This window comes from Camelus ferus, chromosome 9 (assembly GCF_009834535.1).
Source record: "Camelus ferus isolate YT-003-E chromosome 9, BCGSAC_Cfer_1.0, whole genome shotgun sequence".
Taxonomy (NCBI): Eukaryota; Metazoa; Chordata; class Mammalia; order Artiodactyla; family Camelidae; genus Camelus; species Camelus ferus.
In genome coordinates, this window is record NC_045704.1 from 13,588,753 (window position 1) to 13,601,304 (window position 12,552).

At 59.6% G+C, this 12,552-nt stretch overlaps 2 protein-coding genes across 2 annotated transcripts; one reads left to right on the plus strand and one right to left on the minus strand.

Annotated features, from left to right (window-relative positions):
- The first annotated feature begins 343 nt into the window (after positions 1–343).
- Positions 344–6,084, plus strand: DBP (D-box binding PAR bZIP transcription factor). The gene is made up of 4 exons (XM_032485638.1): positions 344–1,004; positions 1,893–2,303; positions 3,824–4,035; positions 5,579–6,084. Exons 1-4 carry the CDS (start codon positions 866–868, stop codon positions 5,792–5,794), a joined length of 978 nt encoding a protein of 325 aa, XP_032341529.1. The 5' UTR covers positions 344–865; the 3' UTR covers positions 5,795–6,084.
- A 176-nt stretch (positions 6,085–6,260) lies between these two features.
- Positions 6,261–11,886, minus strand: SPHK2 (sphingosine kinase 2). Its single transcript, XM_032485633.1, is given in 7 exon segments — positions 6,261–7,406; positions 7,408–7,948; positions 8,371–8,486; positions 8,577–8,671; positions 8,787–8,936; positions 9,839–10,307; positions 11,685–11,886. Coding segments are annotated over 7 exon segments (1,935 nt in total). The 5' UTR covers positions 11,697–11,886; the 3' UTR covers positions 6,261–6,854.
- Between the last annotated feature and the right edge of the window lie 666 nt (positions 11,887–12,552).

Consider the following 12,552-nt stretch of genomic DNA (forward strand, 5'->3'; position numbering starts at 1 on the left):
TAAGCGGCGTTCTACCCCTCCATCCCCCAGCCTCTTACCCCCCCCAAGTCAGGCAGCACGCGCAGAGCCATGTGCTTCCCCCTCCCGCCTGCCTCATTGGTCCGAACTGGGTCACAGTCCCGCCCCCAGCGCTGTCTCCCATTGGGTAAATGTAGGTCAGGGTCCCGCCTCCCTCCAAAAGGCACGGTAACTTCACGCACTGAGCCCCTCTCTCACTCCTCGGCCTTGGCGGATCCAGGGGTCCCATTGGCTGTACATCTCGAGGGGTCGAGACGTGATTGGCCTGCGCTTTGAGCCAGAGGGAGGCACGCGGCTGGAGTGCAGGGCCCTAGAGTCGGGCGGGGGCCGAGAGGAGGGGTGAGCGCTGTGGCGTCGGGTGTTTTGGTTTGGCTTCTTTTTTTTTTTTTTTCCGCGAAAGAAGTTTGCTTTGGCCACGCCTCAAGGCGGCCACCTCCTCCTGCCCTCTCCCCCGCCCCTCCGCGCACACCTCTCGGTACAGATTGCAAAGCTCCTTCCGTGGAGAGAGCTGCAGATTTTGCAAGAGCCAGGCTCGCCCACCTTGTAGAAGGAGCGCCTTGTGTCCTTTTGAACCCTCGGTTGCAAAGAGCCGGCCGCCTGATTTGATCACCCCTCACCCAGACTGTATGGTCTCCTGGGACCCTCTTGAGTTGCACGTTTCTGCACCGAGGACAGCAATAACACGTCGCTCCTAGGATTTGCAGTGTTCTGGATACTGGAGGCTTGCAAGCTACGCTCGCCCGCCCCTGGGCAGACACTCGCCTGAACCACAGGAGTGTGCCGCTGACTGGAAGGCCAGCTCTTCGCCTCTCCATGAGCCCGTGAGCCTGCCGGCAGGTGCCCGGCAATGGCGCGGCCCGTGAGCGACAGGACCCCGGCCCCACTGCTGCTGGGCGGCCCGGCCGGGGCCCCCCCTGGCGGGGGAGCGCTACTTGGGCTGCGGAGCCTTCTGCAGGGGACCAGCAAGCCCAAAGAGCCAGCCAGCTGTGAGTTCTAGCCCCAACCTCGCCCAGCTCAGAAACTCTACTCTCTTAGGGACTCAACTGCTGGGGGAGGGGTGTCCCACAGTTACCTCTTATGTGCCAAGAGTCCATCCTCCCAACCTTTATCTACTCAAATACTTAGTTGTTGGGGCCCCTAGATCCCTCAGTACCCCAAAGTCCTGGCTCTCTCATGCCCGTCCACCCCGAGGACCCAAGACTTTAAGCCCTAGACCCCTCTTCCTTTTGGTTCCGAGAATCTGGACCTCTGGGGTCCAGGGAGAAGGGAGGGGGTGTGTCGGATGCTCACACGGTAGTTACACGGGCTTGGGCGGGGCCTCCTGGGGTCACATGGAGTCTAGGGATGAGGAATGTGCCCCAGGAATAGAGCCCCTTCCTGCCCCTTACAGATTGTGGGGGCGGGGAGAAAGGGGTACAGTGCGCAAGGAAGGGGATAGATTACAGGGGAATTACAGAGCTGTCATTCTTTCTCTCACCTGCCCAACCTTCCACCTACATCTGTATGAACTTCTGTCCCCCTTGTGTGTCTCTATGCCTTCCTGGGTCTCTGTCCCCATCTTCCTCTTGGCATCCCTGCCCTCCCCTCTTTCTGAGTCTCTATCCCTCTGTGCCTCTCTCGGCCTGCCAACCCCATCTCCGTCTTTTCTCTCTGGGTCTCTCTCCCTCTCTGAGCCTGTGTCCCCTCCTCTCTCTGGATCCTTGCCCTCTCTCTCCGATCTCTCCCTCACCTCCCTTCTGTCCCCTATTTCTCTGGATCTCTGCGGTGTGGGTCTCTATCCCCTTGTTCCTCGTGTCTCTCTCCACTCGGAATCGTTTCTTCATCTCTGTCTTCCTCTTCTTCCCCACTCTCTCCGGTATTTCCCTGGCCTGCAGGTCTCCTGAAGGAAAAGGAGCGCAAGGCGGCTCCGCCGGCAGCCGCGGTCCCGGGGCCGGGCCTGGAGACGGCGGGCCCGGCGGATGCCTCAGCTGGGGCGGTGGTGGGCGGCGGGTCCCCACGGGGACGCCCGGGGACCGCGCCTGGCCCGGGTCTGCTGGCGCCGCTACTGTGGGAGCGGACGCTGCCGTTCGGCGACGTGGAGTACGTGGACCTGGACGCCTTCCTGCTGGAGCACGGGCTCCCTCCCAGCCCGCCGCCCCCCAGCGGCCCGTCGCCAGCTCCCTCACCCGTGCGCACGCCCGCACCCTCCCCGGGGCCCGGCTCCTGCGGCTCGGCTTCCCCTCGCTCCTCGCCGGGGCACGCCCCCGCCAGGGCTGCCCTCGGGGCCGCCGGCGGCCACCGAGCAGGTGCGACGGCGGGGGCGGGGCAGGGCCCTTGTTGGGCGGGGCTTGGACTCCAGAGGGCGGGTCTGTGCGACACCGGGCCAGGATAGTGGTACTGGGGCTGCACACCCCAATTCTGGATCTCCTAATCGGGAGATGTTGGGAGAGGAGTCCGGATTCTGTGTCCCCTAACGGATCAGAGACTAGGTGAAGTAGTGTGTGGACTTTTATGTGGGACGTTGAGGACAAAGGGTCTGGATATTCGAAGAGCCGGGACTGGGGTTCCAGAACACCGGAGTTATTAACTGGGGAGTGGACTATGCCCCAGAATCTGGGCCCAGAATCAGTGGGACTTGGGTAGGACCAGAACTTCTTGGCTCTCTACTGGGAGAAGGCGAGGGCCAGGCACAGACTTCTGTTTCCCCAGGACATAAGGGACTGGCAGCCCTGGTTCCTGCGTTCCACAGTAGAGAGGGGCTGGGGACCTGGGTACTGGAGTCCTTCAGAAAGGATTTTCATTCTAGGTCTTCTATTGGGGCAAGGACCCAGGGGCCTGGGACCCCAAAATCGTATATATGCTAGTGGCGAGGGCGTTGGGGGCCTGAGGAGAAGATCCGGGGGCTGCTTTTCGAGTGTTCTCCCGAGAGCAGAGGGGTCTGGATCCTCGGAGGTTGAGAGGTTCGAGCTGACAGACCACCCCCAGAGAGCAAGAGGAAAGGTGTGCTCCCTCGGGCACCTTGGGGTCCCCAAGTGCGGACTGTAGGCGGGGGATTCCTGGACCCACCTGCTCCTGGTCCGACCTCCGGGCCGAACCAGGGCCCTCCCTTTCCCAGCAGCACATTCCCTCGCCACGTGAGCCCTCTCCTCCCTCCTCCATGCTTCGCGCTTCGCGCACGCGCGGTCACGCGGGAGGGGGGCGGGGCTGGGGAACGTGAGGGCGCCTGTGGCGGCAGGGGGCGGGGCGGGAAAGCAGGCGCCAGCACGTGACTCGGCCCTGAACCTGTGTCCTCAGTTGGCCCCGGCTTGCTCGCTCTTAAAGGTACAGGCCGCCCTTCCTCGGGAACCAACTTCCTGGAACCTCAGAGCCATTTATTCACGTCATTAACTCTTCCCAGCTAGTACCTTTTAGGAAGCTGACTTGAGGTCTTTTCGTTGCATTAAATTACTTTTCCCTGAGCAGCCTGGGGTCTTAGCTTTGGTTGACGATTCAGTTAAGAAGGGTAGACTATAAAAAAGAATGTAACACTGTGACTCTGAAGTCCTGAGGTTTTAGAAGCAATAGCCCAGGTTCCTGTGTTACCCACGCGTGATTGGGCCTCAGTTTCCCTGTGTAAAAGTGGAGTTGGTTCCATGATTTCTAAGTATCTTTGTGGCTTACAGAACCTTCATATTTTATATTAGGGAGGTTGATCCCTGGTGGGCTTTATGTTGGATCCTGTAAGGGCCTTCCTTGTAGTGGATATGATACCTAAGCAGGGGGTAGCCTCTGGGAACCCCCGCCCCCAATAAACACACACTCAGGTGGCACACTCTGTTTCCCCAAGGCCTGACCTCTCGGGACACACCCAGCCCTGTGGACCCAGACACCGTGGAGGTGCTGATGACCTTTGAACCTGACCCAGCGGATTTAGCCTTGTCCAGCATTCCCGGCCATGAGACCTTTGACCCTCGGAGACATCGCTTTTCAGAGGAGGAGCTTAAGCCCCAGCCAATCATGAAGAAGGCACGGAAGATCCAGGTGCCAGAGGAGCAGAAGGTGAGCATCACTGGGTGTGGGACACGGGCTTGGAGGGCATAGCCCCACAGGCAGGGATGGCCCTTTTCTCAGAGTCAGGCCTGGGCTTAGCTCGGATTAGCTCTCACGTTCTCCTAACCTACAGCAAAGGACCTTGGCCATGGGCTGCACAGGGGGCAGAGGTTTGGGTTTGAGACTGTGAAAATGGTATCACTGTGGGACTCAGACTCAGCCAGCCCTGCTGGGCCAGTTGTATAGGCTTAGAGGTTCTTTCAGAAGGAGCCAAAACCCTCACTGGAGCAGGCTTCAGGCTCTACCAGGCCCAGATGCTAAGGACAGCATCCCTTAGGAATGGAGTATCAGCCTGTTTCTTCTGAGCAGCCAACCAGGCTGGGGTTGGCCTTTTAATCTCTGATTTAGGACATCCTTCAGCGTGATTACATCTGACTAGGATGAAGAGTTTGCCAGCCCCTCTGGGCCTTGTTTCCTGGGCCTGGACTACTTACTGGTGAGAGGCCTCAGGTGTCCATTAGCCTCCAGGGCCACATTCTGATTTGGGGTGCTTTGGACAGTGACTGCATCTCTCTAGAATTCTCTTTGCCAGTTCTGAGGTCTTCCCTAACAAGAGGTGCCTGGGCTTCTCACACAAGACTTTGCCATGCCCTTGTGTAAGACACAACTACTTGAAGCAGTGAGTACTGCCCTATACCCCAAATCTAGACAGGCGGTTTCTCCTGCCACAGGACCCTGTTGCTCGGGACTGGTTTGACCCTAGCAAGCAGGGACTAGGCTTTAATGAAATGCGGATGGAGGGGCATCTTTTGGAGCTTTGGGTGGCCTTTGTCACTAAGGAGTGGTCCTCCTCTGCAACCAATTCCAAGGCTGGTGCGGGGAGGTCTCAGGTAGACCCCTTTGCAACCAGGGACTGTTAGGGAAGAGGCAGCTCCCTGGCCTCTATTCAAAGCCAGTGGGTCAGAGACTGGCTGTGGTCATTGGGACCACTTAGACCTCACTTTTATTTGCTGAGGAGGGATGAGGTTGCCTTGGCAACCAGGTCAAAGGGCCCAGCTCTGAGAGGATTTTTATGGGACACCAAACTCCATCACTTGGGAGCCTAGGCTTTCCTTAGCAAACAGGATCTGGAAAGGTGATGCATAGGGCAGTGCTTTTCACTGGGAGAAACCCTCAGACCCTGAAGGCCTTGTTGCTAGGGAACAAGCATCCTTAGCAAACCAGGGGCTAACTGCAGGCCCTTTGTCAAATGAGGAGAGCTCGTCTGCTTTGCACAGCGGAGACTTGAAGCTGACTTGCTTGGGGTGGGAGGCTATCTCATGCCTATTGCTAGGGGCCTGCTGTCCTTAGCAACCAGGGCCCTTCAAGGGCAGACCCTTGGGTACCCACGCAGGGGAGACCCGGTATCCTTTGGGCCCCACTGCTGGGTGAGAAGCAGCCTCAGGGCTCTCTTAGATGGACTCTTGTCCTTAAAGTCACCAGCAAAGCAGTTCCTCACTTCTCTCGCTGGGGCTGGGCCCCGTCTGGACCTCAGTGCTTTCCCATCCCTTAGGACGAGAAGTATTGGAGCCGGAGGTACAAGAATAACGAGGCGGCCAAGCGGTCCCGCGACGCCCGGAGGCTCAAGGAGAACCAGATATCGGTGCGGGCGGCCTTCCTGGAGAAGGAGAACGCCCTGCTGCGGCAGGAGGTGGTGGCGGTGCGCCAGGAGCTGTCCCACTACCGCGCTGTGCTGTCGCGATACCAGGCCCAACACGGAGCCCTGTGAGGCCGCCCCCACCCCCACCCCCATCAGGCGGAGCTTTCCTCCACCTCGCTCAGACTTGCGCCCTGCCGCCGTCTTCCCTCCCCGCCCTGTGGTCCACGGGCTGGCCAGCTGGGTGCCCCAGGGACGTGATGATGCAGATAAATACATTTATATTTTTAAGAAAAAGCGAGCCTCCCCCCTCCCTCACGGGGGCGGGGAGGGTCCTCTGTGTGTGCCCCGGGCACGTCGGGGACCACATCCTCCCACCGCCTCCGTTAACACGATCCTGAATAAATCTTGAGAACCCCGGAGCCAGCTGTCTTGGGGGAGGAGGCAGCGCCCTGGCCCCAGTTCAAGGCCAGCGGGTCACACTGGCCCCAGTCCACGGGTAGGCCTGGGCTTGGGTCCATAAAAGGCAGGAGCTGCTGGAAGTGCCCAGAATCCGATCCCTCCCACGGGCTGCCGGATGGAGGAAGGGGCGAGGGCCTGAGAGGAATGAAGCGACTGCCTTTATTGCATAGACCTTTTCAATTGCTTTGAAGATTGGGGCCAGGGGACGCACGGGAGACAGAAGACAGGAGAAACGAACTTCCCCGCCCCCACCTGCGGGGAGAGGAACATTAGTGCAAATCGGAGTGCCGGCCCCGGGGAACCTGCCCCTCCTGGGCTGATTGGCCAGCTTAGTGGAGGCACCGGAGTGGACAGGGTGAGACCCGGGCCCTGACTGGCCAATTACCTAAGGCCTCCCCAGCCCGTACATTCCAGGTCGCGTCACTGGACGACGTGTAAGGCTCCGCCCTCAGCCGACCTGGCCTCTTACAGGCCGGGGGTGAGGGTCTGGAGTGAGCCCCGCCCTAGTTGATCAGGCACTACCCTTGGGGAGAGCCCATTCCTCCGTGACCATGAGGACCCCCACCCCTTGGAATTCAGGACACCCTCCAGCATCACCTCTGGTCCCCTAGGGGAGGGCGCAATCCTGAGAACGGTTCAGGACCGGTGTGCCCTCTGCCCTACCTCTAGCAGCCACGCCACGCCCCCTCGCTCAGGCCCCGCCCCCGGCGGGCTCGAAACAAGATTGGGTTCACGGCTCCCGCCTAGGGCAGCCTGCGGGACCAGTGAGCAGTGTACCGAGGCTCGGATGCACTTGCGCCTGCAACGGCCCATACTCCACCTGCTCCCCGTCCACCGTGAGCACGCCGCGGGGCGTGAGCGGCTCAAGGCGGAAGGCACGAGCCGCGGCGTAGCCCAGCTGGGGACAGCCCAGGCTGAAGTGGCTCCCACGCTCCATGGCCAGAAAAAGGCGCAGCAGAGCCGCCCGAGAGATGCCACTGCGGACCCAGAACAGGTGCACAAGGCCGTCGTCAAAGCGCGCATGGGGGGCTGCCAGCAGGTCAGCCCCTAGGTGGCTAGGTGAGATGGCTAATATAAGCACAAAGTCCCCCTCCAGTGTTACCCAGCCTGGGGGTAGTGGAGTGCCCAGAGGAGGGAGAAGGTGGTCAGGTGGGCCCCCAGGAGAGGCAGCTATTGAGACATCAGTGGTAGGAGGCGGGAACCCAGAGGATGCTGGTACTTCCGGGGCCCCCTCAGTGATGGGTGAGAGTAGAGCTGCCTTGGGGGAGTGGGGGGGGAGAGAGCAGCAGTGGGTCCGGGGACAGTGGAGCATCCCCAGCCCCACCCCAGTCCCCGGCCAGCTCTGGGCCCCCACCATTGAGAGACAGGATGGGCAGGGGTTCAGGTGAGCCAGGGGAGGTCAGGGCAGGCTGGGGCAGAGGCAGGGGCAGGTCAGACACTGAGCGATGTAGGGGTGAGTGGGCCACAGGTGGGGCTGGGGCTGGGGCTAGGGTCAGCTCTGACTTGGCACGTGGCAGGCCATGGGCAGATGTGGGCGAGACAGGTTCCACAGTGGCAGGGAGGTAGGAGAGGCGTCCACGGTAAGTGTGCAGTGTGGCGAGGCCCAGGACCGTGCCCAGTGTGAAGCGGGCACTGCCCAGGGCCCTGAAGCGCTCGCTCTGGATGTCCACATCTGACACAAAGCCCCAGGCCACAGACAGGAAGGAGAAACAGCGGGAGCCAGAGGCCAGCGTCACCGAGAGCAGGTCCAGTGGGCAGCCACCACCCCGGCAGAGCAACAGGGAGCAGTTGAGCAGCAGGTCAACGCCCAGGGCTGGCTCAAACCTTCACAATCAGACATGGAGGGACACAGTGGGAAAGAGGAAACAGGCTGGCTGAGACACAGCACGAAGCAGGAAGGAAAAACACACAGGGCAGCAGACATTGGGGGAAACCAGGCAGGCCACGTCCTGGGCCTGCCCACAGCCATTTGGCCACCTCCAGATGGACTCCTTACTGGGCCAGGATTCCTGTCAGGTTTTTCATTCCATAAGCATCCACAGAGTGCCTCCTGTGTGCCAGACACAGTTCTAGGCACTAGGGATACAGCTGGGAACATGACAGGCAAAAACATCCAGGAAGGGTGTGGGGAGCATGCTGCAGTCAGACTGATCAACGTGACTGACAGTGGGACTCTTTGGGCTGATGGGAAGGTGTGGGGCAGCTGTTGCCAGGCCCATCACCCCAGGAGGGCTCCTCCCACCTACCCCCCATGCTGGTTCACAGCTCCTGCCAGCGCGTTGCCAGAGCCGCAAGGGAGGATGCCCACGGGTGTCTTCACAGCTTCTTCCCAATCCGGGCGATCCAGGAGTCCATTCAGCACCTGAAGGGCAGGAGACCAGACACCAGGCGTTGGTCCTGGCCTCCGCAGTCCCCCAGGGCTCAGGCTTCGGGTGGGGCACTCATGCCCTACCTCGTGCAGCAGCCCATCTCCTGAGACCGTGACGATGCCATCCCACTCGCTCAGGTTCAGCCCCTGGACCAGCTCCCGGGCGTGGTTCTGTCGTTCTAATGTGGGGAACCAGGCAGTGAGGCCCGCTGTCCCACCCCCACCCATCACCACTCCCCAGGACTCAAGAGTCCTAGCCCCCAGCTCCCACCTCCATCCTGACCCTGCCCTTACCTGTCTGGATCAGGTTGAAGGACAGCCCAGCTTCAGAGATCATGGGCAGCACATGGTTCTTACACCACTGCCAGGCCAGGCCCCGCCCCCCAAAGGGATTGACCAATAGGAGCAATCGGGGCGGCCTTGGCAGAAGCTCAGGGGTGATTTCTGCAGAGAGAGGGGAAGGAGTCTACACAGGTCAGGGACCCAGGCCCCTCACATCAGAAACAATAACTTCAAATAGCCTCCAGTGGAACTGGTGGAGGGCCGGCATTGGAGCCTGGCGGTAATTAAAAGTTTTTTTCTTCTCCCCAGCCTCACCTGCTCAGGCCAGGTAAACAGCCCCGCCCCACCTCCCAGATGCTGAGACAAAGGCAGGGCTTGGGTGTCTAATCCCAGTGCCCGTTGGACCCATGTGTGGGAGATGGAAGGAGAGCTGTGGTTTCCACTTTCCTCAACCCCAAACACCTGGAACCCGGGATCAGGTTACTCCACTATGCAAGGCCCTCTCACTGTCACCACCCCTTTAGGGCCCCTAGACAGCCGGCAGGATCCTGGAGGACCAAGAAAAGGCCAACAGATGGGGACCCTTGAACCTTTACCTTTCTGGGCCAACTGAGTACCCTGGGGGTGGAGAGGGGGGACAGGGCTCTGCCCAGAAGCCTTCTCTGACCCCCCACAGCTGGGTCAGATGCCATCTCTGGGCTCGAGATGCCCTAGGGGACCTCCGTGAGTGCCTGTCACCATGGGTGGTGACTGAGCACGTCTCAGTCTGCTGCTCTCACCAGCCCGGGAGCCTCTGACTCATCTGGGGTCAGGACCCATGGAATGGGGGAGGGGGCAGAGATGGAAATTCAGTGAGAGAGCCGCAGACACAAATCATAGCTCTCTGCCTGGGATAGCGTTCCTTCTGTAGCTCACCCCTGTCTGTGTATCGCTCTTTCAGTACGAACCCAGAGACACATCACACAGACAGACACACAGAAAAGTAGAGACAGAGATGCCCACAGAGGGAGATCCGCAGAGACATCGAGGGAGCCTGAGGACAGAGAGGCTGCCCAGTGCCTCACCCCCGTCCCCAGGCAGTGGCAGTCCACGCAGCAGACACATGAGGGCTGTGGCCCAGCGCTGGGCCTCGGTGCGGTTCTCCTCATAGGTGGCTGCCCCGTCGGCCCGGAAGGTGCGTGTGGCTCTGCGCCGGCCCCCGCGCCGGCCCCTGGGGTAGGTGTAGATGCAGAAGTAGGCTGCTGAGTCCGAGGGGCTTCGGCTCCGCAGGGTGCAGCAGCCTGAGACCTCAGTCAGCAGGACCAGGCCACCCCGGGGCCGGGCTTCAGGCTTTGGGCGCAGCCGCTGGATGTGCAGGGCTTGTGGTGTGAGAGTGAGAGCGAAGCGTGGGCCACGGGCTGGGTAGGAGCCAAACTCGCCATGCAGGAGTGGGGTGCTGGCGGCCAGTGGTGGTGGGGGGGCCATGGCCTCTGCCCTGTCCAGGGCACTCCTAGGCCTGTGTCCCCAGCTCCAGGTCAGCTCCTGGTCTGGCCTCTGTGGGGAGGAAGGAGGGTGGGAGTCAGAGTCCAGGACCCCCACAGTGGGCAGAGGGAAGCAGGGGCAGTGCCTGTGGATAGGAGGAGACAACCAAGAGTGCTGACAGGCAAGATGGCGCACCAGAGACAGGCCCCGACAAATGTGGGAAGACTCTGAGGAGCCAGGGCAGAGGTCAGCTGGACAGGAGGCCCATATCCTGGAGGGTCCACACCCAGGCATGCAAACATTCATTCATTTCCCAAATAATTATTCAGTACTTTCTCTGTGCCAATCATAGTGCAGGGCCCAGCAAACACAGAAATGAATGAAACAGACAAAAATCCCTGCCTTTGTGGAGTTTATATTCTAATCAGAAGACAGGAAAGCAAGATAAAGAAATCAAATAAGAATCATGTTGGGTGATAAAGGCTTCGGGGAAAAATTATGCAGAGGAAAGAGATCAGGATGGTGGAGATACATGAATAGACATGCAGAGACAGAGAAAAACACAACACATACCCACAGAGTCATCACTAGATAGTGAAAGTAACAAGAGACACTCAGACACAAAGAAAAAGAGGGGTAAGGTCTGAGAGCCAGGAAAACACTGAGAGGAGACAGATAGCTTCAGTGAGATGAAACCTAGTACGATAAAAGATACTTAGAGAGCTGAGTGAGAGTTTAGGGGCTCTAGGGGGCCCTCTGAGGGTAAGAAAGACAACAGACTTAGAAAGGAGGGAAAGAGCAGACAGGAAAGGCAGGAGGTAAGGGATGTAGTAGCTGGAGAGACTGAGAAAGGGGTGTGACTTGGAGGGACTAAGGGGTCAGCGAGGTAAAGGAGCCACATGCAGACACCTGCAAGGGACAGAGGCCAAGAGCTGGGCCTGAAGCACTGACCTGGGCGTCTGGCCGCCTGCTCTCCAGGGAGAGAGTGGGAGCTGGGCCTGAGGTCCCTTCCCCCTGCCCTCTGCCCAGTTTCTGCCTCCTCCTTCCAGCTCACCTTTGTTCCCCACTGCCCCACCCACCCAGCCACTTATCAGTCCTGCCTCTGGCCTTCCCCAGGCTCAGAACTGCTCCAGACACACCCCCATCTGTGGACTCACTCTCAGGAGCTACCTTTGCCTCCTACCCTTAGAAGGTCCTCAGGCCCCACCCCCACCTCAAAACAGTCTTAGGCACAGAGCCCTAGATCTCCCTCAGCCCTGGGCCTGAGCCTCCATCCCTAGGTCCCCAGGTCTCTGGCTTGGTCTCCATTCTCCCCACCCTCCAGGTACCCCGCACCAGGGCCTGGGTCTCCATCCATAGGTCCCTCTAATCCTAAGCCTGCGTCTCTGTCTCCGGTTCCCCTGGTCCGGGCCTCCATCCCCACCCCATTTCCAGAACCCAGTTCCAGACCTGGGTTTTCATTACCGGATCCCTCAGTCCTGGTTCTGGTTCTCCATCTCCATCCCACACCCCTGATACCCCAATCCTGGGCCTGCGTATCCGTTCCTCTTGGTCCCTCAGTCCTCCAGACTCGGGTCCCTGCCCCGACCCCCGGACCCTTCTCACACGCCAGGTCCTCCAAGCGGCCCCCTCAAATCAGCACCAACCGCCCCCATCAGACCTAGGGGTGGGGGGAGGGTGTGCATCCCCTCAGCCAATGGTGGCGCAGCCGGCCTGAACCGCACCAATAAGGACGCGCAGGGGCTGGGCCATCCGACTCGCGAGCCTGGCGCAGGGGCCTGCCGCCGGAGAACTGGGCGGGGTATCGCGCTTCGCGAGATCAGCCGCCATTCTAGGTGAGGGCACAAGCGCAGCAGAGGCGGCTTCACGGCCGTACAGCCAGCGATCCTGTCGCCATTTTTATTAAGGGCAAGTGGGCCCGCCCATTCTTTGACTTTATGAAAGATAAGGGATATCGGAAAGGACATCTTTAGCTGCAGGTAGAGAAGGACTCTAACACAGGTAACAAAGATCCAGAGATATGCAAAAAGAGTAAAAGAGAAGCAGAGTCAGAGGCAATAAGAGACTTGGAAACAGTGTTGTCTCTTTTTCAGATAGTTACAGAGAGTCAGAGAGGCAGATAGAAAGAAAAGCAGGGATAAAGACAGTAGAATTAAGAGTATGCAAGGTCAGGACACAAGAAAACCCTGAAAATGACGGACACACAGAGAGATGGGGGCAGACACTTTTGGAATGAAAACCAGGGAGGAAAGGCTCATTAATTCATAAACTGTACTTGGGCCCAAACCAGAGTGGGGGCAGCATGACACAAATAACT

Excerpts from the sequence above, each read along its gene's own strand:
- DBP (XM_032485638.1), top strand. The coding sequence starts at position 866 with ATGGCGCGGCCCGTGAGCGACAGGACCCCGGCCCCACTGCTGCTGGGC. Across the intron at positions 2,304-3,823 it reads CGCCGGCGGCCACCGAGCAG|GCCTGACCTCTCGGGACACA; the intron begins GTGCGACGGCGG and ends TGTTTCCCCAAG. Across the intron at positions 4,036-5,578 it reads AGGTGCCAGAGGAGCAGAAG|GACGAGAAGTATTGGAGCCG; the intron begins GTGAGCATCACT and ends CCCATCCCTTAG.